This window comes from Cibotium barometz, chromosome 36 (genome assembly GCF_041138505.1).
Source record: "Cibotium barometz isolate CiBa-2024 chromosome 36, ASM4113850v1, whole genome shotgun sequence".
Taxonomy (NCBI): domain Eukaryota; kingdom Viridiplantae; phylum Streptophyta; class Polypodiopsida; order Cyatheales; family Cibotiaceae; genus Cibotium; species Cibotium barometz.
In genome coordinates, this window is record NC_141081.1 from 12429465 (window position 1) to 12455635 (window position 26171).

A 26171-nucleotide genomic window follows, 5' to 3' on the forward strand; every position below is an offset into this window, starting at 1 on the left:
TGCTTCTTAGCACACCTTTGAAAGCTTGCAAAACAATCATTGAAACAAAAACAGCTTGGGAATATGCATGCTCAACACACAAAATCCTAGCTATACCAATACACGCACACACACACATATATATACATATTACTAGTTGCGTATATATATGTACAGTGTACACACACGCATGCACGCACACAAGTATATATACATATACATACATACATACATGTATGATGTATGTATGTATGTATGTATATGTATACACGCACACACGTATATATACATATACCATGTATATACATACATACATGTATGATGTATGTATATGTATACACGCACACACGTATATATACATATACCAAGTATATACATACATACATGTATGATGTAGGTATGTATGTATATGTATATATACGTGTGTGCGTGTCTGTACACTGTATATATATACGCAACTAGTAATGTGTGTGTGTGTGTGTGTGTGTGTGTGTCTGGAATGTGTGTGTGTGTGTGTGTGCATGCGTGCATGCGTGTGTGTACACTGTATATATATACGCAACTAGTAATATGTGCGTGTGCGTGTGCGTCTTTTCTCAAAAATAAAGTGAGCTCAAGTCACACAGTTACCTTTACAAGTGTGTGATCAGTTGCATCATCCGGTGTTGCAGCTCTTGCAAGAACAACAGCCTTTGCAGCTGTCAAACAAATGTGCTAGCAAGTAAGAATGCAAGGTCTAATTTTCATTGAAAGAAAATACTGCAAACAAATTATTCATCATGAAGAGGGGGAGATGGGCTGATGGCTATAGGTTGAAACTTGAGATAAGCTGAAACCCGAGCTTGGGACAAAATTATATCCCCAGACTGAAAAAATGGTTTCGGTCTCCCAAGATACTAGTAGAAAGAAACCAAAAAGGGGAAGAGAGAACGTAACTCGCCTTCAACCTTCAGGATTAAACCAGCTGGAGGGACAAAGAAAGAAAGATTGCATATTAACGTGTACAGAAAACCCAAAGTTTAAAAAGACTACTTTGAAGTAACTAGTGGGAGCTCCTCAAATACCCCACCCCCCCCCCTTCCTTTCCCCCCTTTTTCGCTCGACCCGTGCAAGCAGCCCTCCCCCCCGTCAGCGCCTGCACCCTGCCACCTTCTCCCCCCCCCCTTCAGTTGGTGTTATTTCCCCTCTCAAGCATTTCCCCCCCACCCCCCCCCCCCCCCCCCGCCGTTTCCCTTTTCTGCCCGTTTTCCCCTTTTCCTCCTTTTCTCCTATGTTTCTGCTGCACCCATAGGGTGGTGCCCCACCAACTCGGCACACCTTTTCAAGATGTTTTCAGCCCCACAACCAACTCAGGACCAGTCAGCAAGCCTCCACACCCCTATATATAGGTCAATCCAGTCCCATACCTCCATCTCATCATTTTGCATACTCTAGAGTTAGTACCAGTAGCTTGTTAGCAGTGCTTAACCCTAAACGCAAGCATCAAGGAGGTCTATATGCTGTCTACATCAGTGTTGAAGAAAAACGCAGGTCTAACCAGCCTGTAGATGCCTAAACACAAGTCATGGAACTATCCAGCAGATGCTATACAAGGCCACCAGCATTCAAGCCACTTTTCCAGCATTCTGCAAAATTATGGTCAGTATAAACAGGGTTTTACAGCCCTAAAGGTCAGTCTTTACATTCACATACGGCAATACAAGCAAATAAACCTACCGGTGTGGGCCCTTCTGAGGGTTTTTATTGGGACCCAATACTGCGTCCTCTGGTATAGGCCCTTGGTCAACCCCTAAGGGCCCCTTCTACATGCTTGATGATGCCCTAGAAGGATGGGCGTATATACAAGCCGGGGGAAAAAACCTCCTAAAGAGGGAAAAAGTGCCCCGGCGGTCCTAAGTGTGTTCACACACATCACTGCCTATATATATGACAACAAATGGTAGGGATTAGTGCACATAACTAGCCTTAATCCTCTGTTAATGACAAACAATTGAAAACTAAGAAAAGGCTTGATTCTCACCAACCAATGGATGGAATGCTTCAAGATTTGATGTGTGCGCTTCTCAAAGACCCAATCAATGATCCCTAGAGGGATTTTTCTTCACTTCTACTATAGGCACCGAATTCACAATTTTCCTCCAGGCGGATTTTGCAATTTGCAGAGTTAATTTGATTGTGAAATCCTTCGTATGGATTTGATATGGTGTGAGTGAAAGGGCTTAGCATAGGCCTATATGCTTGGTTTGAAGTAGAAAGCTACAAAGAGGGAGATCTCATATGATCTACAGAGAACAGTACTGTTGCTAAGAAAGAAAGGGCTTAATTAGTTGCTAATGATGATTTTAATTAATATAAAACCTAGTCTTCCATCAACTAGACATTGATACCACTCTTAGGTTGTAATTTACGAGAGCTTAGGATGGATAGAAATGATGATTAGACATGGTGATTAAGAATGGTAAACACAATAAGCAATAAGAGTTAAGCTAATGAGAAATGATTAAGTCTAATGACACAAGTGCTTGGCATAAGCAAGAGCGCTTCATTTATAGATTGGTAGGCTTAAATAGGCTTCAAGTACAAGTCATTATAGGGCTGAAGAAACTCGAGCTTTTGAGTAGCTAGAGAATCATTTCAAATGTCTCCTATTCTCTCCACAATCATCTCCTTGAACATAGGGAAAAAGGTGGCTACCCTTGGCATCTACTTTATGGTGAATGTAACTATGAAAAAAACTTGATTCTTTAACAAAAACTTTGAACCTTTGCTCACTCTAATGATGATGGATAATTATTTACCTCTTCCAATATTCCCTCTTTTTGGTGACAACGTGGGTTTGCTAAATGGCAATATCACTAGGCAAAAAGCCAGTTCCCTATCACCATCTATTGCATCGTTGTAGCATGCAATAGGTTGATCATCGTAACGTGCAACAAAGCATTCTTTAAACCCATAAGTTTATGCAATTCCACTTTACTTTGAGAGAGACAAGAAGAGAGAGAAGATAGACTCAACAACAGAGTATTGGGTCCCAATTACCCCCACACACACACACACACACACTTGCAAGCAAGGGTATTTTCTTGTATTTCTTCGGAGAACTTTGTACAATGAGTATGAAAGATGATTGAGGACTCCCCAACGCAAGCACGAAGTAGACCGAATGCAGGCTGAACCATATGCTATCCAAGCTCCCTTGAATAACTCTATGATGACCACTATGCAAACCCAAAACTGAGGGATGCACATATATTGGCTAAATGCTAAAGAAGTTCTTTGCAGAGAGGCCTTGGGACTGTAGCACAGTAAAGTGCTGAATGCTGATTGTATGCACAAGGGCCAAAGGCTCTAGGCACACACTATTGCTCTTGCTTGCTTGTAGGCTGATTTGTGATGGATGAGTTATGCTGTGAAAGAAGCGCTTGCTATTGCTGGTTTGTTGGTTCATATGTTGTCGGCTTGCCATCGTGGACACACTAGTTAAGCCCAGGGGAGCCACTAATCGCCTCTTACTTGTGAGAATTATAAGGGAGACATGTATTTGGAGGAGGTTCTCAACCATTTAAGTGCCTAATAATGTCTTAACTATGAACTCTCTCCCATAAAGGAAAGGTTTCCAATGCTTAAGAATTGTCATCACCCCCAACAATTCTTTGTCATACATAGAATAATTCTTTTTTGCATCATTCAATTTCCCGCTATAATAAGCCACTAGGCACCCTTCCTGCTAGAGGACAGCTCCAATGGCTAAATTACTAGCATCGATTATCACCTCGAAAGGATCATCCCATGAAGCCAATTTGAGAACTGGAGACTCAGAGGCGGCTTTCTTCATTGCATGGAATGCCTCAAGTGCTTTGCCCCTGACGGACACTTTTTGTCAATGCGGCTTCACGCCCTTGAGCAAATCTGTAAGAGGTGCTTGACACAGACCTACAAAAGAGTGGATCTCCTTAGCATTTTTGGGAACATCTCATTCGAAAATTGCCCTTACCTTTTCATGGTCGACACTAATCCCGTTTGAATTGATAACATATCCCACATAATGAATTTCTTCTACTCTGAATTCACTCTTTTTTATATTTATGTAGAGCGCATTGTAAAGCATTGGCTCGCAAAAATTGCAAGACCTTTTCAACATCCTGCTCATGCTGCTCTGCAGTAACAGAAAAGATGAGTATATCATCTAAAAAGATGAACACACTTTCCTATAGGCTCCACAAACACCCGAGACATCATCTTGTTAAACATCGCCGGTGCATTGGTGAGACAAAATGGCATCACCACAAACTCGTAGTAGCCACGTTCAAGCTTGAAAGCTGTTTTTGGAATGTCAGCCGTAAAGATCCGAACCTGATGATAGCCACTCTTGAGATCTATCTTCAAAAAGAACTTTGCACCATTGAGTCACTCAAGGATATACTCAATAGGCATCGGGAACCTGTTTTTCATTGTGAGCTTATTAAGTGCCCTGTAGTCATGCCGACTTGTCTTTCTTTTGCACAAACAAGATAGGTGCAACAAAGGACGAGAATGAGGGCCGGATAAATCCAGCTCGGAGTAACTCGGAAAGCTGCTGCTCAAGTTCGCCCTCCAATGCCTTAGAAAGGCGATGGAGGAACTTACTGGGCAGTTCTGTCCCCGGGACCAACTCAATGCGATAATCCTCAAGGCAATTGGGTGGGATCTACAGCGGGAGATTATCCTTTAGCAAAATGTCCTGAAACTGTGCTAGAAGACCATCTAGCTTTTGTGTCAAAGAGGTTGCTGACTAAACGGTAGACTGGTGGCTACGGACATAAATCAAAGCGCACTCAGCTCCTTTCCTAATAGCTCTTTGGACTGGTTGTGTGAGATGAGTGGAATACCTGGAATGCTGCTATCCCCGTGAATCAAGACAGGCTCAAGAACACCATCAACAATAGTGAAAGTGTCCTACCTCCAATCAAGAATGGGTGCATAATCCCTAAACCACTGAATGCCAAGAATCATATCGCATGCCAAAAGAGGTGAGACAATGAAGTCTCGTTGAAATATGGCCTTTGAACCATGAATGCGAACTGTTGAACCTTGTGAGATATGTGAGTGCAAAGACCGGGTGTGAACCTGTCTACGTCCAGATAATGGGGTGCAAGTGTACAACTCATCTTTTTAGCCTGCTGGGGAGAAATGGCATCCTCAAAGCTGCCCATATCAAAGAGGACAATGAATTGTTCTCCCTTCGTTGTACCATAAGCACGACTGAGGGCTTTCTTTTGCCCCTCAACTTCACCCTCCTGCTTATTGTCAATTACCACTATGGATACTACAATTAAGGCGGGTAAGAGTTGGACAACGTTAGTGGCCAATGTGGGAGGTGCAGATGCAGCTGTAGCAAATTAGCAATGGCTACTACGGAGACAAAGGTCTTGAAGGCTTGACAACCCGCTACGGTAAACCTAATGTTAGTATCCAACCCTCTAAGGAACTATTACAATTTATCCTCCTCAGTAGAAGTCCACGGAGGAAAGATGACAGAGTCTCCACCCCGTCATCAAGTTTAGCAAAAAGGAATGTCACATGCACGCCCATGCCATGGCTAATCTTCGGCATGAACATTCTTAATCCCTGATTAGTCAACACTTAAGCTAGCATCAGAAGCATCTTCATCAGCATCAGAAGATCATCATCATCATCATCATCAACAACATTAACTTCATCATCATCATCAGCAATGCTTACATCAGCATATGCAGTAAGGAGGATGTAGGTACTCTGTCGGTAGCCTTCTGACCCCAGTCGACAGCCTGTGGATGCCTTGGCTGCAGGCGGCTGAGTCCCTAGCAATGACCAGGACAGTATGGCATCAATTCAGTGAATTGCAACAGTTCATGGAGGCATATATGCATTATTTGTCCCAGCAAATTGGCCGACTCATACATCATTAGTTATCAGTGAAAGTCATGTAGAAGGGCCAGGGTCCCCCCTATGGGCTGACCATAGGCATAGTGACATGGGACGGGGGGAACGGACCCTAGGGACGGGGAACGCCTGGGACGGGGGCGGGACGTCCGCGGGACGGAGGGACAGGGACGGCTGCCTGACTGCGGGACGGGGACGCCGGGAACGCGTTCCGGGAATGTTCCGAGAACGGCGTTCCCTGTCCGTACGGGGACGGTCAAACTGACCGTTGGCGGCAGTTTTTGACCGTTGGCGGGGCGCAAACGGCTATCTGTCCTAGCCGTTTGGTGATGCGCAACTCCTCCAAGGCTTCTTCCTTGAGTCTCTCTCTCCCACATGGCTCCCCTCTTCTTCTATATAAGAGACCTCCATGCTCTCCTCAAGCCATCTCCTCTCCAAGCTCTCCCTCTCCAAGACCCAAGGCTCAAGCTCTCCCTCTCCAAGCTCTCCTTCTCCAACATCCAACCTCTCCCTCTCCAAGCTCACCCTCTTCAAGCTCTCCTTCTCCAACACCCAAGCTCTCCCTCTCCAAGCTCACCCTCTCCATTGTCCAAGCTCTCCTTCTCCAACATCTCCATCCCAATTCTCCGTCTTGACTCTTTCTCAAGCTCTACCATCCATCTCAAGCTCTACTCTATCACTATGGCATCCTCTTCTCAAACCCCTTCCTCTCCTCAACCCGGGTCCGCCACCGCCTCCACCACTTCAACACCCGCTCCATCATGAAGAAGGAGGCCCGCCGTACATCGATGGAGTTGGTGGGATGAGGTAGAGTGCTCGCAATACGGTCAAGGGGGTGGTTCAAGACCATGGGTATGTAAGCTTTGCGGCTACAAGCGAACCGGCGGTGCCCACAAAGTGCGTGCTCACTTCTTGCATGAGCCCGGCAACGAAGTGCAATTTTGCAAGGAGGTTTCGGCCGAGAAGAAGAAGGAGCTCCTTGAAAAGCTTGTGGTTTATGAGGCGGCCGAGTTGGCAAAACGCAATCCTCAAGTGGCCGTCGACCCCACATCCTTTGTGAGGACATCAACGCCGCATGTACCTCGTTCATCAAGAGAGGCATCCGCTTCCCGGGGACGCCAAAGTACTCTTGATGAGAATTGGAACCCTCAATTGAAAGAGGAGGTGGACATGGCAGTGGTACGATTCTTCTTTCATGACCACATAGCATTTCGGGTGGCAAGGTAAGTCCTTGGCACTATGCTCATGTACTATTCAAAATTCAAATATCATGCTCTAAACTTTAAAGACTAAAACTTAAAAGACTAAATGATGGTAAAAATCTGAATTTTGTTTGTGTTTTGCATATGGTGTTTTGGATAGATCTCCATACTTTCGGGCCATGTGCAAATTGATAGCGGAGTATGGACCCTCTTATGTTCCCCCCTCTTCAGAGACCATCCGCACCTCTCTCCTTGACAAGGAGAAGGCAAGCGTGGAGGTGGCGGCCAACCACATGAAAGAGCAATGGGCTGAAAATGGTGTTACCCTCGTCGTTGATGGGTGGAGTGACACTAGAAAGCGCTCCATCCATGGAGTTGTTGCCTACTCACGAGGGGAGACATACTTTGTCGACTCCCATGATGCTTCCGGGACGGGGAAGAGTGCCGAGATACTTGCTGCGGAGTGGGCAACAACACTAGAGACGGTGGGGGCGGAGAATGTCATTGCCATATGTGAGGATGGAGAACCGGCAAATAGGGTGGCGGGGACAATTCTCCAAGCAACTTATCCTCGCATCACCGTGTGCTTTTGAATGGCCCATTGCCTCAACAACCTTATCAAAGACATAGGGGCCTTGGATTGGGTTGCACCTGTCATTGAGGATGCCAACAAAATAGTGACCTTTGTCCTCAACCATCACAGGGTGCAGCACGAGTTTTCCAAGAAGTCAAGCCTCTCTCTTCTTAAGTATTCCGAGACGAGGTTTGCATTCGACTTTCTCATGCTAGGCCGCTTGTGTACATGTAGCGGGGCATTGAGGGGACTCTTTCTCAGTGATGAGTTTGCACGCACTTCAGAGGCTTCCACGACGGTCGGCAAATTTTGCAGGGAAAGGGCGGATGATGCGGCATGGTGGGAGGAGGCCAAGGCGCTTGTGGAGATGGTGCAACCGATTATTGATCTCCTTAGGGTGGTGGATTCCACTCAACCATGCATTGGCAAAGTGTACGAGACAATGGATCGCATGACAGAGAAGCTAAAAGCAATGTTCAAAGTCAAGCCTCACTATAAACAGGTCAAATTCCTATGTTTGAAAAGGTGGCAAGCCTACCACTCTCCCCTCCATGCAGCTGCCTACATTGTTGATCCTGAGTTTCAAGGCAAAGGGCAACACAAGGACAAAGAGGTGAGCAAAGGCCTTCGACAAACCTTGGATCGCCTTTACACTAGTGAGGAGGATCGCCGCACAATCAAGGACCAATTGCAGATTTATAGAGAGAAGCGGGGGGCTTTTGGTTTGGCAGATGCACAGGCGGACCGCTTCAAGGTAGGGTCTGCACTTTGGTGGGAGGATTATGGTGCGGAAACTCCAAAGTTGCAGGAATTTGCTGTGCGCGTACTCTCACAGGCTTGCAGTAGCAGTTGCCTAGAGCAACTCTGGTCAGTTTATAGCCACATTGCCTCTAAGAAGAGGAACCGCCTTGGTGTACAGCGTGCAAATGATTTGGTGTTTGTCAGTGCCAACTTGCGAATGCTTTGCAAGGGCATGACAAAGAAGGCAGATCCTTTCACCGAGTGGGAGCAGGCACAGCAGGTCCCTTATCAAAGACATAGGGGCCTTGGATTGGGTTGCACCTGTCATTGAGGGTGCCAACAAAATAGTGACCTTTGTCCTCAACCATCACAGGGTGCAGCACGAGTTTTCCAAGAAGTCAAGCCTCTCTCTTCTTAAGTATTCCGAGACGAGGTTTCCATTCAACTTTCTCATGCTAGGCCGCTTGTGTACATGTAGCGAGGCATTGAGGCGACTCTTCCTCAGTGATGAGTTTGCACCCACTTCAGAGGCTTCCACGACGGTCGGCAAATTTTGCAGGGAAAGGGCGGATGATGCGGCATGGTGGGAGGAGGCCAAGGCGCTTGTGGAGATGGTGCAACCGATTATTGATCTCCTTAGGGTGGTGGATTCCACTCAACCATGCATTGGCAAAGTGTACGAGGCAATGGATCGCATGACATAGAAGCTAAAAGCAATGTTCAAAGTCGAGCCTCACTATAAACAGGTCAAATCCCTATGTTTGAAAAGGTGGCAAGCCTACCACTCTCCCCTCCATGCTACTGCCTACATTGTTGATCCTGAGTTTCAAGGCAAAGGGCAACACAAGGACAAAGAGGTGAGCAAAGGCCTTCGACAAACCTTGGATCGCCTTTACACTAGTGAGGAGGATCGCCGCACAATCAAGGACCAATTGTAGATTTATAGAGAGAAGCGGGGGGCTTTTGGTTTGGCAGATGCACAGGCGGACCGCTTCAAGGTAGGGTCTGCACTTTGGTGGGAGGATTATGGTGCGGAAACTCCAAAGTTGCAGGAATTTGCTGTGCGCGTACTCTCACAGGCTTGCAGTAGCAGTTGCCTAGAGCAACTATGGTCAGTTTATAGCCACATTGCCTCTAAGAAGAGGAACCGCCTTGGTGTACAGCGTGCAAATGATTTGGTGTTTGTCAGTGCCAACTTGCGAATGCTTTGCAAGGGCTTGACAAAGAAGGCAGATCCTTTCACCGAATGGGAGCAGGCACAGCAGGCCCCTTATCAAAGACATAGGGGCCTTGGATTGGGTTGCACCTGTCATTGAGGGTGCCAACAAAATAGTGACCTTTGTCCTCAACCATCACAGGGTGCAGCACGAGTTTTCCAAGAAGTCATGCCTCTCTCTTCTTAAGTATTCCGAGACGAGGTTTGCATTCAACTTTCTCATGCTAGGCCGCTTGTGTACATGTAGCGGGGCATTGAGGGGACTCTTCCTCAGTGATGAGTTTGCACGCACTTCAGAGGCTTCCACGATGGTCGGCAAATTTTGCAGGGAAAGGGCGGATGATGCGGCATGGTGGGAGGAGGCCAAGGCGCTTGTGGAGATGGTGCAACCGATTATTGATCTCCTTAGGGTGGTGGATTCCACTCAACCATGCATTGGCAAAGTGTACGAGGCAATGGATCGCATGATAGAGAAGCTAAAAGCAATGTTCAAAGTCAAGCCTCACTATAAACAGGTCAAATCCCTATGTTTGAAAAGGTGGCAAGCCTACCACTCTCCCCTCCATGCTGCTGCCTACATTGTTGATCCTGAGTTTCAAGGCAAAGGGCAACACAAGGACAAAGAGGTGAGCAAAGGCCTTCAACAAACCTTGGATCGCCTTTACACTAGTGAGGAGGATCGCCGCACAATCAAGGACCAATTGCAGATTTATAGAGAGAAGCGGGGGGCTTTTGGTTTGGCAGATGCACAGGCGGACCGCTTCAAGGTAGGGTCTGCACTTTGGTGGGAGGATTATGGTGCGGAAACTCCAAAGTTGCAGGAATTTGCTGTGCGCGTACTCTCACAGGCTTGCAGTAGCAGTTGCCTAGAGCAACTCTGGTCAGTTTATAGCCACATTGCCTCTAAGAAGAGGAACCGCCTTGGTGTACAGCGTGCAAATGATTTGGTGTTTGTCAGTGCCAACTTGCGAATGCTTTGCAAGGGCTTGACAAAGAAGGCAGATCCTTTCACCGAATGGGAGCAGGCACAGCAGGACCCACATCTCTCTGATCAGCAGCGGGCCGAGATTTTAGAGGAGCTTGAGGTTGTGCCCGAGGCATTGTCCCCCCCACCTCCCCCTCCCCTCCCACTTGAGGACCAGCCTATGGAGGACTTCACTGAGGAGGTCACGATTGATCTTCACCCTTTTCAGCCTCTTGCCTAGTCTCTTGAGTCTAGAGTCTCGAGTCTCGACTCTTGCCCCACTTTTTTGCTAGCAATCTTGTATCTTGGCACTTAGTCATTTTGCCTTGAGTGTACACCCTCCTTGGGCCTTTCATTATGCCATTTGGCATTTTTGTTTAGATTGATCATTGTACACTCACTTTTGTTTATCACGCCATCGGCGCCCCATTATAGTTTTTTGCTAATACGACTATGCATTTCTCCTCTTTTTGGTGCAATTTTGTGCTTAATGTCTTGGTTTCCAAGTGTAAATCAAGTGTGTTAAAAAAAATTGCAAAAAAACAATCGTTTTCAGATTGCCGTTTTTTCCACCGTCCCCGGGACGGCCTTTTGCCCCGTCCCCATCCCGTTCCCCGTCCCCGTCCCCGTTCCTGTTCCCCGTCCCATGTTTCTATGACGATAGGCCTAAGTCATGTACAAGCATCTATGTAACCTTTTTGTACCATATGAATAAAGAAAACCCTAACACCCAATCTCTCTCTTCTTCTCTCCTCTCTGTCTTAATCATGCTTATTTAGCATCAATGTTCTTAAGCAGGCTTAGGGATGTGGATCAGTACAGCAAAGGTTTCCGTGCATGCAACAACAAGGACTGACACATGCAGACGCTCTTATGGCTTACTGACCTACATAGCTCGTGCCTAACATGTCCCAGACTGAGGCTCGCAATGGGGCTACAACATAAGACAAAATATTCCTACTATAGAAATGTTGCACTGATGTAGAGCCAGTGTGTCACATAGCACTCCAGTGCAAGGTGCAAGTGATAATCACCCAGATATATAAGCTCTCTCTAGTGTTTCGTGACTGAGTGTCAATCTGGTTGTCTGATATGAGTTAAAGTAATCTAAGTAGTATCCGGCTGATCCTGCCTTCCTCAGCATAGCCACATCAAGGTCTCTTTATGACGACATAGCTATATCATGTACTTAGCCAAACATTGTTGACCCTTGTATTGCATCTCTTGTGAGAGGGGACTCTCTGAAGAGGCAATGAACTTTCCCTCATATCTCATAGTGGCTCGGCATGTAAACAAGTAATGCTCCTCTGTCTCCATCTTCCCAATAGTCCATACCTTGCATGCTCGATCCTCCCATGGTATGCCCTCCACTCTCCTTGCCTCGATCTGAACATGAGGGGATAATAATACTCGCATCTGACCAATGGCAACCCTCATGGCATGTGAGAGAAAGAATGAAAGAAAGAAAGCTGTATTAACATCTACTAGAGGCCGAAACCTATGAGACAAATCAATGTACAACTGTCAATGTCTTCTGGATGTCCAGAAAAAAAAAGGACAAAATGAACATGAAATAAACTATGAAAGTACTGAGCTAGTGGGGGGGTGTGATGGATGGAGCACTACTGCTAGACGCTCAGTATGCAACCTATATGCGCAGGAGGGCAAAAATCACACAGAAGGGGGTGTTCAAAAAGGCCGCAAACTGGGCAGCAACAAGCATTGGAAACAATGGAGGCCTTGGAAACAATGGAAGGGTGCTCATAGGTGGTGTAAAAAGGGCTCGGGGGATTAGCACAACTTTCTAAACTTTCCATGCATACTGTGCTGATTGTTTTGTAAGAAATGATTCTCATAGTTTTCCAAAAGCAATCTAATTCGATTCACACAAGATCATTCCTTTTCTTTTTTGAGAGTTTTGCATACATACATGCATGCAAACACGCACGTGTGTGCACGCACACAGAGGCAAACGCCCACTGACACACAAGATCACTCTAGAAACTTTCATTCGCAGAACTACAAGATGAGAGAGTGGCTCATAAAGAAAGTAAAGTCTTTACCTGAATAGTATCGGCTTTTAAGCTCTTCAACACTTCGAGGAGGATTAAATCTGTCTGCTATCACTATGAATCGGAGATCGAATTGTTCGCAGAGATCAAAAAGCTGATCAGTATCTTGCTTGCTCCACTTCTAAGAAAATCACCATTCAGAAAGTTAAAATTATAAATGATTTTAAACACAGCCTTGGATACCTTACACAAATGTTACTTCTAACCTTCAATTTTAAGCCACAAGGGGCCATCTCTAAATCCTACAGCAACTAATAGAGTATGTAATCTCATTGCAAAATTGATCCAATGCGACCAGCTAACAAGAGAAGATGCAACTAAAAAATCAGAATATTGAGTCCGAAGTAATAAAAGGGAAAAGAGTTCATTTCAATCATCGAACCCAAAAATCGTCACAATTGTGACGCACCTATCTCAAATAGTGATCAGGCACCTAGCAGCCCTGAACAGCAGCCCAACAGGCCACAACCAGACAGCAGCAGGTGGATATAGCGGGCAGGCCAGGCTGAGACTTGGGTAGGTCAGGCACCAGTTCTGCACAATAGACAGCCCACAATTGTGAATCCCACTCAAACACCAACTGTTGGTGCCACAAACACCCAAAGGAGAGCACATAGGACACCTCAGGTACTATTACCTCCACTTGTCTTATCGTCTCAACCTCTAGCACCAAGAGCCACTCATATCAATCAAGAGATGATCATGGAGCCAGCAAATAACATGGGGAATGAGCTGAATGATGTAACAAATCTTTGTTACATGAAGGAACCCCCCAAATCATCACCCAGCTACTATTGGGACCACAAGGGAATACCAATTCCAGATTTCCAAGCAAAGGTACAATCTCAAGGAGGTCAAAGATAGATTATCTAACAAGTGCTATCATCATCAAGGACTCCACAGAGTCGATAGCCCAGTGAAGAATGTATCACCAATCCAAGCTGCAACTCCAATGACTCCTATATGCAACAAATGCATTGTGGAACATCTCTCCGTCGAGAGGACTATGGCCCGCCCTGCAACCCCTGATTATGGTGCTACTTGGTGCGCAAAATGGAAAAGGAGACCCCAATACCTTTGTATGCTCTCACTCGATTGCAAGCAAAGAAAAAACTGAGCCTAGGGTATGCTTATATAGAACTCCGTCCAATACCTTTAGCCTAGGCCTAATAATAGCTAGTAATCCTATAATTGACTATAACTATAGCCTCCCCTTATAAGCCCTAACCCATGTGGAGTTGTCTCCTGATCCGGGGTTAACCTGTGGACGTAACACATGGTACCCAATTTGTGGACTCAAGCCACAAACACTACAACCCAGTTGTGCCAATCAACATCTTAAGTGTAAGTGAGAATGCCTCACTAGAAGCTTTGGCCTATCAAGGTTTGGTTAGACCTTTCAATTGGAAAGAACTAGGAAAACGCTCATAAACCCTGAAGCTAGCCATAACATTGTATCGTGGGAAACTTCGGTGTCCCTTGGTCAACCAACACTTGACTTGACTAATGCTCATGCGCATGCTAGAAAGAACTAATAAATCAAAAGCTTAGAGTGTTTTACATGAGTTGTACACACGGTATCTAACCCTTTGCAATGCAAGTTTCATGTAGCACCTGTAGGTACGATCACAGAAGAAATCATCCTTGGAGGAAGCTGGGTAAGTAAAGACCAAGGTACAATCAACATTGCTTGAAAACATGGTTACCTACAACTCCCCACCGGCAATGTGACAATGCTTCTCCAGGAAGAAGAATCTAAGACCAAGCCAACCTCTCAAACTTCTTCATCAAAACCAAAGGCCTCTAACACTCACATTTGGTAAGTCTCCTAACTGCTGTCAAAATCCAAATGAGCATCAAGCAATTGAACCAAGGGTATGTTAGGATATACCACCAAGGAAGGTATGCATTTTAGGCAACCTATTATCCATCCAGGCCCAAAATATAACATTATGTCAAGCTTGTAAAACCTTAGGTAAACCTACAATCACTGCATGTGAATCTTACATTACTCTTAATCATGAAGTGAGAGTACCTTGTGTTGAAATTTTTGAGCAAATAATTCCAACATTGGCAATTAAATGTGAAAATATAGATTTATTGTCATTGATGTTAATGCAATCCAAGACACAATAATGCTCAGCCAAGAGTGGATTGAAGGCACGACTGCCATCTCAATTGGCGAGAACACACTGCTCAGCTGATGCTTGCAACAAAGATGAACCAGCTTAAATTAAGTCCCATCTTGCACATCAGCAATAGAAGTCTCCCATGGACTTCGACAAGCCTCACAAAGAAAATCTGGACCCTCAACATCAACATCCCCTCTCAACACAAATCCAACCTCGCCATCAATAATCATCTACAAAGAAAGAGCCTCGACAATCGAGACCCCTTCTTCAACATCCAAAGAGCAACTTAATCAAGCCTATCCATCAAACCACACCCCAGCTTCATAGCACTGCCTATAAAACCAATAATGGGTGCCAAGGAACTTGCTCAAGGCTACTTTGATGACTATGTTGAACTATGGATTCCCAAAAGACCATTGAAGAAAGCCAAGAAGCAATCAAGGAAAGGTAAAAACCATAACAAACCAATCCTTCAACAATGGTTGATCTCAGATCGACTGCAACAGTCACAAGGATACTATGAGGGTAATATCCTCGTGTAGCTACCTAGGAGTGGTGCATGCCCTCACCAAACTCTTAGGGTGGTCCTACAAAGGCGGCAAGGCCATGCAAACCTAAACTTGAGCAAACTCAAGCTCAAAGAGTCAGTGTTGTTGGGTCCTCAAAAGTTTCCTATATGCCCAGAAGTTTCATGAAGATATAACCTAACTTTGGCTTCCAAAACCACCCCCACAACCTTGCACTTGACAAGACAATCTAAAGAAATGGCCAAACATTGCCAAGAAGCATTGGCCACAAAGAACCCATGCCACACATCAACAATGGTTGCCCAAAAGTTTCTTGGAAACTCAAGGCTTCTATGACACAAGCTCAATCATCTAGGCTCCCAAGCACAAAGCCCCAAAGCCATCACCAACCTTGCATATATCTTCTTCATCAACTCAATTGGTGTGGCAGCAGAACCTCTCCTTGTACTTGGGGAAGGCACAAGACTTTGCTTGCAATGCACAAAATAAGGGCAAGCATGAGCTAGATCTTCCCTCCTCTCCTAAAAGTGGAGTACCTCTTTTCAACTCGCCACCATCAAGTCCCCAAGAGCCAACAAGTACATCAGCAATGGAGAGAATGCACCACTTGGAAAAGCTCCTTTCCTTATGTAAGTTTGCTTATCTAAGAGGCATATGGAGAACCTTACATATCTTTCAGGACTCGAGGAGAACATCAATGAATGGATGCAAATGGTTCCTATTCTAGATATCCAGATTCCCTTTTCAGTCCCCTCAGCCCCATCAGAGCCAGCAGCAGTTCAAGTCCAGTGATGTAACTGTATTTACATTAACCAGCCATTTAAGCCTTTACTTTAACATTCTCATGTTAGTGAAATAAATGCTCCCTAACAGGAAGCCATCCAGGCCACAACGACATGCTACTAGTGTTGTCTTTATGATTGTGCAAGTAAGAGTATTTGCCTTAAATTGTTTAACACCATGAGACACTTGAAACAGACACATGAAACAACCAGCATTGGGTTCCCATGGCCAGCCAGCACACACACCTCCCCACGCCCTTTCCCTCCTTGCTTAAATGATATGAAAATGAAGTTACAAAGCAAAAGCCTGAAGACCGAAAGCTAGTTACCTCTCTGTGCACTCTGTAAAAATCAGACTGCAAGCAGAGCAGTATATTGTATTTCTTCTCCTCTAAGCTGCAAGTACCTCTGCAAACTGAAGGCCCTCAACATTTCATCTATTCTGCTGAATTGGGGGCTTGCTTATGAAGGTTCCTAGCTACAGAATTCTATTCAAAAAAGCTGAGGGCTGAGTGAGGAGCCTGTAAAGAACCAACTATTGGAAAATTTCCCCTGCTTGACAACCGGGTGCCTGACCGGTGCTGGTCTGGGGCTGCCCAAAAGTTTGCACGCATTTTTCCAAGCTCAAATCTTCTTCTTTTTTTTACATTTTACACACCCATGAACGGGACTCCCCCCCACTCAAATCTTCTCCTCTATGTGTAAGCCCAGCGGGGCATGCCATGACGAATTCTAGCACGTATCCAAGTGACATAAATAAAGAGAGAGAAGATAGAAAGAGGTATAGAGAAGGGATAGAGGATTTTGCACAGTACACTACACTGAGAGGGAACAAGCCCCTTCCCCTTTCAGGAAATTATTCAAGAACAATACACGAGCACACTAGCCAGGATCAATACAACCAATGAATTCAAAAGCAAACAAATATGCCGATGTAGAATATCCAAGTCAAAGTCGATGTTGAGGCACAAGATCTCTGATGCCAAGCACCACGGGGATGACCCACAAGAATCTCTAGTACTAGATAAAAAATCCAAATCCAATGAATTCAAGTCCAAGCCCAAGTCCAAAAACAAGTCCAAATCCACGTCCAGATACTAGTCCAAATCCAGGTCTAGAGGAAGAAGACAATCCACAAGAATGCTACGCAGGAAGGCAGTGTTGGCCAATAGGCAAACACAATATACAGTAGCTCCTTCAACTCATGGTGTTTCCAGGTGACGTAGCCAAGTGGCGGGTGCGGCTCAGTTGGCTAGTGGCTGCGCAGGGGCTGAGACAAGCGCAACACTGGCAGCTGGTGGCTTAGACAGGCACAGAGGCTAGCAGCACTGTTGGCGCAAGCGCTGGCTATTCTGGGGCAATACAGGGTAGCACAGGCGGACCTGAGCGCTAGGAGGGCTGAGCGTTGGCGGGACTGTTGGAGCTGTGCGCTGGCAGAGCTGTTTGTTGCAGGTAGAGCTAGCTGCGCAGGTGGCTGGCTGCTGGCTAGCAACCCTTCAAAAGACAAGCAGGATAGCAAAGATGGTGGAGATGGCGCAGAAGGGTACAACAGCAGGGCTGACGGCGACACACAAGTGGTACATAGGCAATACGACAGGCAGGTGGGTGGCAGCACTGACGTAGACAGGCGGAGGGAGGTGGGAATTGAAACTCCACGCTCAAAAGTTTGTTGATGCTGATGATAATGATGAAGGTGATCTTCACGATCTCGTTCCTGGTGCTTAGGGAGGTTCGAGCCTTTTTATACCCGAGGAGATCCCTACTTTTTGCCAAAAGCAATGCTTTTGCTCTGTTTTCTTTTTTTACTTTGCTTTTGGTCTTTTTACTCTTTGCTTTTCCCTTATGCTTTTTAATAATGAAATATTACTCAACCAAGTTCTTTAACTTTACTTTTCTAACTTCAAGGCCTTGCTTTCTGGCCCTAGAGCTACTTTTTTGAAAAGGTGGCTTTTAGCTTTTTGGTCCGGCTCGGTCTCCTCTTGCAAGTGGTATCCCTGGCTCATAGTCAACTCAATTTGACTTTTTGCTTTTTCCTATTTTTTTTTTCCCAGAAAAGATCCTTTCATTAGTTATAGAAAAAAAACGCCCACTGGGCTACAAAACCCTCTCCTGCTCATAAGAAGGCAGAGCAAAGATCCAATCAAGGCAGCTAGGGAGACTCTCCCTAGGTGCAAAAAAGTACAAATAAAAGTACAAATAACTGAGAGGCTATATCATACAATAGGAGGGGGGAAAATCCAAACATGTGGCCTGTAGTGCCAGCGGGGGGTACCCGCGTGTAGAGTATAGAAAGGGCCGCTGCGCCAAGTGGTGTGGAAGGCTTGGCGCCGCAAGATTGCTCGATCCGAGTCGCCCCGGATGCGGTCATACTGTCCTCGCAGGGTGTGAATCAACTCCTGCCAGATAGCCCGAACAGTCTCTGCTGGTGGCTCCAGCCTCCCCTCAAAGGCTCTCCAGGTGAACCATATGGTGAGGCTGCTGAGGAGCTCCCATCGTAAATCCCTCTCCTGTGTCCAGCCGGCGGACGAGAAATCCGGTGAAGGAACAAGGCGAGGCTGGCCCCTAATGAATCTGATGGCCTGGCTGTCCCGCTCCGTCTCGTATCCCAGAGCTGGCCCTGACGAAGTCGACCAAGCAGCGGCTCCCCACGTATACATGCCCTCTGGAGAGAGGGGGGCCAAGATGCGCAGCATCCTCAGCCAAATCTGCTGCGCCTGTGGACAATCCCATAGGCAATGTCTCTGTGTCTCCAATGGGTGGCCGCATCGGACGCATGCCAGCGGAAGGCCACTGTAGACAAGCCAGGTGCCAACTGCAGAGCCCCTGTGGGCAACCAGCCACCCACTGGAAAGCCGAGATCCTGCGTGCCTGTCGGCTAGCCCAAAGCCTAGTCCAAAAATCCTCCAGGAACTCCTGTGAGAGTCCTTGTGGCCGCCAATGCTCCGATGCAGCTGGAGAGACCATCCTCCTCGCAGTCAAAATATGCCTCCCCAACCGAACAGTGTACTGGAAAAAGGTGATCTCTATGGCCTCGGGGGACGCATAAGGATCATGCCACTCGTACTCGCAAGGCTCCCACTGGAGCCGGGCCAAGGGGCACGCAGCATATGCCCATATGCGCCAATCAGAGTCCACATCTGTAGGGTCTGCATCAATATGCCACTTCCGAGAAGCAGCGGCCACTACCCGTATCCTCTGAAAGATGCACTCTGCAACCAAAGGCGACTCCGCCTCCACTCTCGGAAGTCTGCCCTCATCCTGTATCTCATAGCAGAGGCATCTACCATCCTCAATGCAAGCTCTGACAGCAATCAGGATCTCCAACTGTGTAAAGGCTCCCATCCACCGTGGGGCCGCTGGCTCGAAAGGCGTGAACCACTCCTCAGTGAGTGCCTCCTGAATGTCATCTCTCATAATCAGCCCCCCTCTGAAGTGACTCAGCCTCTCCGCCTGGATCTCCTCCGGGAGACTGCAAAAGGCCTGCCAATCTCCAAAACTGCGTGCTGGGCCTGCCGCCAATGGTCCCCAGGCTAGACGAGGCCGAGAACCCAGCATATGACCCTGCTCTGTGCGTACCGCGGGGCTCCAGATGAGTGGCTGTCTGGCCCACTCCTCATCACAAGCAGGAGGTCTCTGAGAAAGCCCCGGTCTCAGCAGCTCCCAAGCTCGCAGGATGCTCAAGGCAAATCTGTCCTCATGAGGCCTGTCCTCCTCATCTCTATGAAGATCCACCTTATCTCTAGTGCCCAAGGGCCCCCTGCTGGGGGAGCTCTAGCCTGCAGCTGCTGAAAAAGAAGCTCCTTCCAAGGCTCAGCGCCGCCTGGCAGCAGCCCCCGAACAATAAGCTTCCCCAACAAGGCTCTACTCTGATCAGCTGGATCTATAATGCCCAAGCCCCCCTGGGCCAGCGGAAGAGTAATAACTGCCCAAGCAACCTTAGCCCGGGCCGGCTGACCATCTCGCCCAGACCAAAGAAAGTTCCTGATCAACCTCTGTACCTGGCTGATGCAAGAGCTCGAGAAGATCCAGCAAGACGTGATGTACCACATAGTCGCTAAAAGCACCTGATTTGTCACCACCACCCTCCCAGCCAAGGATAGCCGAGCTATACTCCAATATAAAAGCTTCTTCCAAATGCTCAGAAGAAGCGGGGCGATTTGCTGCTCAAGTGACAAATCAAGTCCAATCTGGCATCCCAGATACCGCACTGCTGTGCCAGGAGGAATCCATCTAAAACCCGAGTCTGGGCTCCATGCCAGAGCGGGAGCGCTACTGATCCAAATAGCCACTGTCTTGCACCAATTGATCAATGCTCCCGAAGCCACACCAAAAACCTGTAGCGACTGCTCTGCCCTTTGTAGATTGGCCTCCTGGCCATGCAAAAACAATCCCGTGTCATCAGCAAACTCAGAATCGGGCAGGTCCTCACCCCGGACTGGAAGCTGGAGTCCTCTCAAACCAACCTCCTCTGCTGTCAGATACATGCTCATAGCCTCTGCAAAGAAAAGAAAAAGGAACGGGGCGAGAGGGCATCCCTGAGACGGACTGATCTGGTCAACTCAAAACTCGGCCCCCGTCCTCCTGCCATCAACTCCTGGCTACGAGCTGTGGAATATAGAGCCGCCACTCCTCGAATCCAGTCTGGCTCAAAACCCAAGCGAAACATAATGCCCTCTAGAAAACCCCAATCGACTCTATCGTATGCCTTCTCAAAATCGAGAAGCATCACGACCAAGTCCTCACCGAGAAATCTAGCTCGGGCCGTCGCCTCCCAGAAGGTGAAAATGTTGTCAAGGATACTGCGCTCCTTGACGAATCCTGTCTGGGTAGCATGAATCAACTCCCCAAGGAAGGGCTGGATCCTCAAACTCAAGGCCTTTGCTAGGACCTTGTAGACAGTATTGAGGATCGTAATAGGCCTCCAATGCCGAATATCATCTGACACTCCCTCCCCCTTGGGGATAAGAAAGATCAAGCCCTCTGAAAAACTTTGTGGCATCACGTGTCCAAAACATACTGAAAGCCCCTGCGGAAGCCTGGCCCCAAAAGGTCCCAATAGCGCATAAAGAAGGCAGGCGTCAATCCATCCTCCCAAGGCAACTATCCTGGAAGGACCCTCAAAGCCTCAACAAGCTCATCCTCTGAAAGGGGCTCACCCAAAACTGTTCGTAAGGCAAAAGTTAAATCCCAACTCTCATGTAATGAAATAAGGGGGCCATGGCCTTGTGGGTTAATGGTCATGGGCCAAATATTGTTTGTATATTGTACATGGACCATGGGCCAAGGACATTAAGATGTAAAAGTGAATGTGTCTTTGGCATGGGCATGGGCACATATTAATGTAGTGTGAACCCAATGTCTACTATATACGCCAATATTGGCCATTCACTAATTATTCCATAATCATGATACTTTTACACTAATACAATTACAAGCTTCCATAGCTTTTCTTGGTGCAATACACCCTTGCCGTGCTTCAAGTAAACAAGCACACATTTATCCTCCCTCCTTCCCTCTTGTAATGGTATCAGAGCTCTTGTTTTGATTCTTTGCTTCATCCAATTTCACCAATTTTCATTAGTTTTCTAAAAATTTGGCTTAATTCCTACTAATGTTTTCTTAATCTTTCTTAATCTAGCCTAATCTCACAAGATTGGTTGGATTTAGTTAGGACTTGGTTGAGATATGTGTGGAAAACTATTCCAATTTTGGCCAATTGAGACCAATTTTTGGGCTCTGGAACTAAAACGATCTGTGACCCTCCTCTCCACATGGGCCCACACAGTCAGTCTGCAAGCATCACGTGCCTCCGTGGCTGGCTCCGCTGAAAGCAAGTCTCTATAGAACTCAGTGGCAATAGCTCTAATCTCCCCGGGCTCAGTGGCTAAAGATCCGTCCTGCCTCCTGAGCTGGCGTACTCCTGCTCGAGCATGGCGGGGTCCGGTGATCTCAATGTCCTCAGAAAGACTAAGATCTGTAAGTATCCTCTCTGGGATCTGTAAGTATCCTCTCAATGTCCTCAGAAAGACTGGGATCTATAAGTATCCTCTCAATGTCCTCAGAAAGATTGGGATCTGTAAGTATCCTCTCTGGGATCCTCAACTGCAAGCTGGTCTCCCGTGTCCTCTCCTCAAGTGTCAAAATAACTCACGCATGGTCTGAAAAAGAGGTGCTAGCGAGAATGCCAACAGAGCCACCACGCTCCCCGAGCCTGTCGCCCACATAGAAGCGATCAATCCGTGACAAATTAGTCCCTCCCTGCCGGGCGATCCGACCGAGAAAAACTAAGACTGTTCTTAGAACGGGAGAAAGCATCATGCTGCCATGCATCAGTGATCCGCAGTATCATACAAAATCGCTCCCAAGCTGCAAGCTCCGTGCCGTGCACTGTAACATGACTGCCTCCCACCCTATCGGCCGGGTCCTCAAGCATGTTGAAGTCTCCCCCGACACACCAATGTGCGGCCTCTGGCAATGCATCTGTAACAAGGGTCCAAAACTCTGCTCTAGCAGCACTAGCATGGTTGGGCGCATAGACATTGAGCACACCAAAGTGCTCATCGTGCATCCTCAAAATAACATACTACGCTCTACCAGGCACAATGACCCCGCGATCCACAATGGCCTGCCGCCATACATCCGCAATGACCATACATACTCCTCCTTGCCCACCCAAGGGGCCAAAACCTGCATACCAAAATGTGTCCCATCTACCAGGCATCACCGAACCATATCTCCGAATCCTGCTCTCACTCAAATGGTGCTCCTGCATCATCACAATATCAATACTGCCCCCAACCAGGCATCTCTGAAGCTCCTGCCTCAAGCAACCACGATAACGTACATAGTGTGCGCCGCCAAGGCCCTGTACATTCCATGAGATGATCCTCATGGATGACCTGCTAAGGTGGAGTCTGTCTCCGCCATACGGCAGGCCTTCACAAGCGGCTTAGATGGAGAGTAATCCCCATCCGAGCAGCTACGAATCTGCCCACCCGGTGTGCTGCAAGAGTCTCGGCGCCAGTGGCTGTGTCCCATAGCGACTGCCTCCTGCTCGGAGAGAGAAACCTCATGTATGCATACATAGCCAGGGTCTCGTGCTAGGTCTGCCACTATGCGAACCACCAAATGTCGATTCCCAGAGGCATCCGCACTCCGCTCACATGGTGAGAAAACTCAACTGCCTGAGTCTTCAAGATACTAAGAGCAAGATCCAGAGTCCACTCCCGGTCGCCCACCACTCCCAGTCGCTAGTGCCACAGAGAGGGAAGGAGAAGGCCACTGCTGAATCAAGTGCCTCCTCCCCTCGGGCTGGAGGTATCACCACATGAACTCTGATGGGTGCTGGCTCATGGGGGCCCTCCGCTCCAAAAAGGCGTACGTGTGAAGGAGTAGTCGAAAGCCTCCGAGTGCTGTCTAGTGTCGAGACTACTCAGCCGACTGCGGATAGAGGATATCCGTGAAGCACGAATCGGCATGGTAGGTTTCCTCTGCGATGCTCGAGCAAGGTCGGTGCACAATGCCCACCAGACTGCAAGTGAGCCCCAGGGAACTGCCAGTGCCTCCCGGGGAGCTGAGGCGAGCGGAGGGGGAGGAGGGGGTGGGGAAGGAGACGCTGAAAAAGCGGGAGCAGAAACGGGAGGAGGCGAAGGTGGAAGCGAGGCGTGAGGGGGTGGGGGCGAAGGGGGGGGTGCTGGCATCTCCTAATCCTCAGTCTGCACTGGGATCTCCTTCCGGAGAGGAGCAAAGTTGTTCCTCACTGGAACCCAGTGATGCTGAGGCTGTGACTGCTACTGCGTCGATCTCTGGGCATGCTGCTGTGGCTGTCTCCCTCTATGGCGCCCCTGTCCAGGCTGCCAATCCGAGGTCTCTGTGGGCTGAGCAGGTGTCCCGGAGGCTGCCTACCGAGCCGCATCTGTGGGCGGGCCATCGAGTGTCTGCTGCTGTGGTGAAGGTCAAGGTCTCCTGTGAGGGCAGGCCTTGGCCAGGTGGCCGACCTGCCTGCATATAAAACACTGCTTCGGGAGCCCCAAAAACTCCACTCTCTGATCGATCCATCCCCCCCCTATCCTAGGTAACTAAATGACCTTCGGAAGGGAGGAGATGTCAGGAACTAAAACTCTGACCAAAGGCAGGCCAGCTGCTCTAGCCACCACTGAAGCTGCTATGGGGCCAGTCTCAAGCACCGAGCCCACCAATGATCGGAAGGTACTCGCGGCGAAGTCCAAGAAAGCAAACTGTAACATGGAATAGGCGCTCTCCCTGCTCAGCCGCTGTTGGGTCGAAGCCATGCTGCCAAGGTCTAAAGAAGGCCTGAGCGTCCCTGATGTCAAGGGGACTCATGGCTAGGACCTGGGCCACACTCTGGGCTGTCTCGAACTCAATATGGTAGTGTTCGCGGCCCAGTAACTGAACGTCCAGGATCTTGCCCACATCTGCAAGAAGGCGGGCCTGGAGAAGATCCCGGATCTCCCCTCTGCTGGGGCAAGTGCCAACTATACGGCAGATGGTGGAATTTGCCTGGAGGCGTTCCACCTCTGCGACGAGGCTCGCTTCCTCTTCTGGCGAAAGAGAAAGCTTGATGGGGGTATCCTCAGGGGCCGACGAGGGGGCTGCGGAAGAGTCCCTCTCAGGTGGGACGGGAGGAACCTCCATCAGAGTCTGAAGCTGAGTCGAGGGCGAAGTGAAAAACAAAGATCCTGCAAGAACCAAGCTGCACGAAAAAAGCGGAACGGGGAGGGGAAGAGGGGAAGGGCGGAAGACAAAGGGGGAGGGTGGAAGACAGAGGGGGAGGGGGCGGAAGACAGAGGGGGGCGGAAAAAACAGGGGGGGGCGGAAGGCAGAGGCGAAGAAGAGGGGGGAGGGGCAGCGGGGAACGAGGGGGGGGGGGGGCGGGGAAAGCGCGAAAGGGGGGGGAGGGCGGGGGCAAGCAGGGAGGCGGGACGCGGAGGAAGGGGGGAGCGGGGGCGCGAAGGAGACGGGGCAGGCGGGCAGGGGGCGAAGGGCACAAAAGGGAGGGCGGGGGGCGCGAGAAGCACATGGGCGCGGAGGGGGGGGTGCGAGCAGGTGTGGAGAGGCGAAGTCACGAGGGCGGGGAGGGGGGGTGCGAGCAGGCGGGGAATAGCGAAGGCAGCTCGAGCGCGGGGGGGGGGGGGGGGGGGGGGAGCTTCAGCAAGCGCAGAATTGCTTTTCCTACTTTTTGACCAAGACTGGTCCTTTTTCATGAGCAAACCTTACGGTCCCTGTCTCCATGTCTTCTTCTATGTGTCTGGTGTGGTGTCCGGGCATGGATTCCATCATGTGAAATAGAGCTAGGAGGACCAAATAGTTACACTATGGTTGTCTGCTCATTCTCTTGGGACAATGCATCACAGAAGCCTGCTCATTCTCCTAGGACAATGCATCACAGAATTAAAAAGAGTTCATAACACCTAAACCTAATATGGCCTCTATCCCTTTATCTATAAGAGATCACAAATTGCCAACACTCATCTAATTTCTTAGAGTGCCCCAACAGTATGCTGAGGATGCTAAAGCTGATCGTCTTACTCAATCTTCCCTATCAATTTTAGAGAGAAATGTCCCTTCATAAATGATTGGATGATGAGCGCAAAGCATTGAATACATCACAAATTAGGACACAAGGCGCACTTATTAACTGGAAACACAAGATTTAGGCTAAGCTGTTCCAAATTTAGGCCTTGAAAATACAGATTTCAATTTAAGCTGCAAGTTGATGATATTCTAAATAAGGCTGGGTTGTCGGATATTTCGGAGTTAGTCTAGAGTCTAGTCTAATGTCCTCTGTGATGTGAACACCCCTTATTTAGGTTTAGGGTCAAAGGACAAAGGCCTTAGTGCCTATAAAAGCATGTACTTGGGTCCTTCATTCTTTCATATGAGTACCATTCAAGTGTTGCTCTCTCTCTCTCTCTCTCTCTCTCTCTCTCTCTCTCTCTCTCTCTATTTATTTTCATATGAGTACCAATGAGATAGCTATATTTATGTTTTCTTTTTGTTTTATTTTCCATTCCATGATGAGATATGCCATGGACATTATTGTATCACTTCGGTCTCATAG

At 48.0% G+C, this 26171-nt stretch overlaps 1 protein-coding gene across 1 annotated transcript in view; it reads right to left on the reverse strand.

Annotated features, from left to right (window-relative positions):
* LOC147617497 (myb-like transcription factor family protein) overlaps positions 1-26171 on the reverse strand; it is an 86299-nt gene that overhangs the window by 17261 nt on the left and 42867 nt on the right. Inside the window, exons 6-7 of the mRNA XM_086775749.1 lie at positions 12641-12770; positions 610-677 (exon numbers count right to left, since the gene is read on the reverse strand). Coding sequence (XP_086631875.1) covers positions 610-677; positions 12641-12770 — 198 coding nt within the window. The remainder of the gene's footprint in view (positions 1-609; positions 678-12640; positions 12771-26171) is intronic.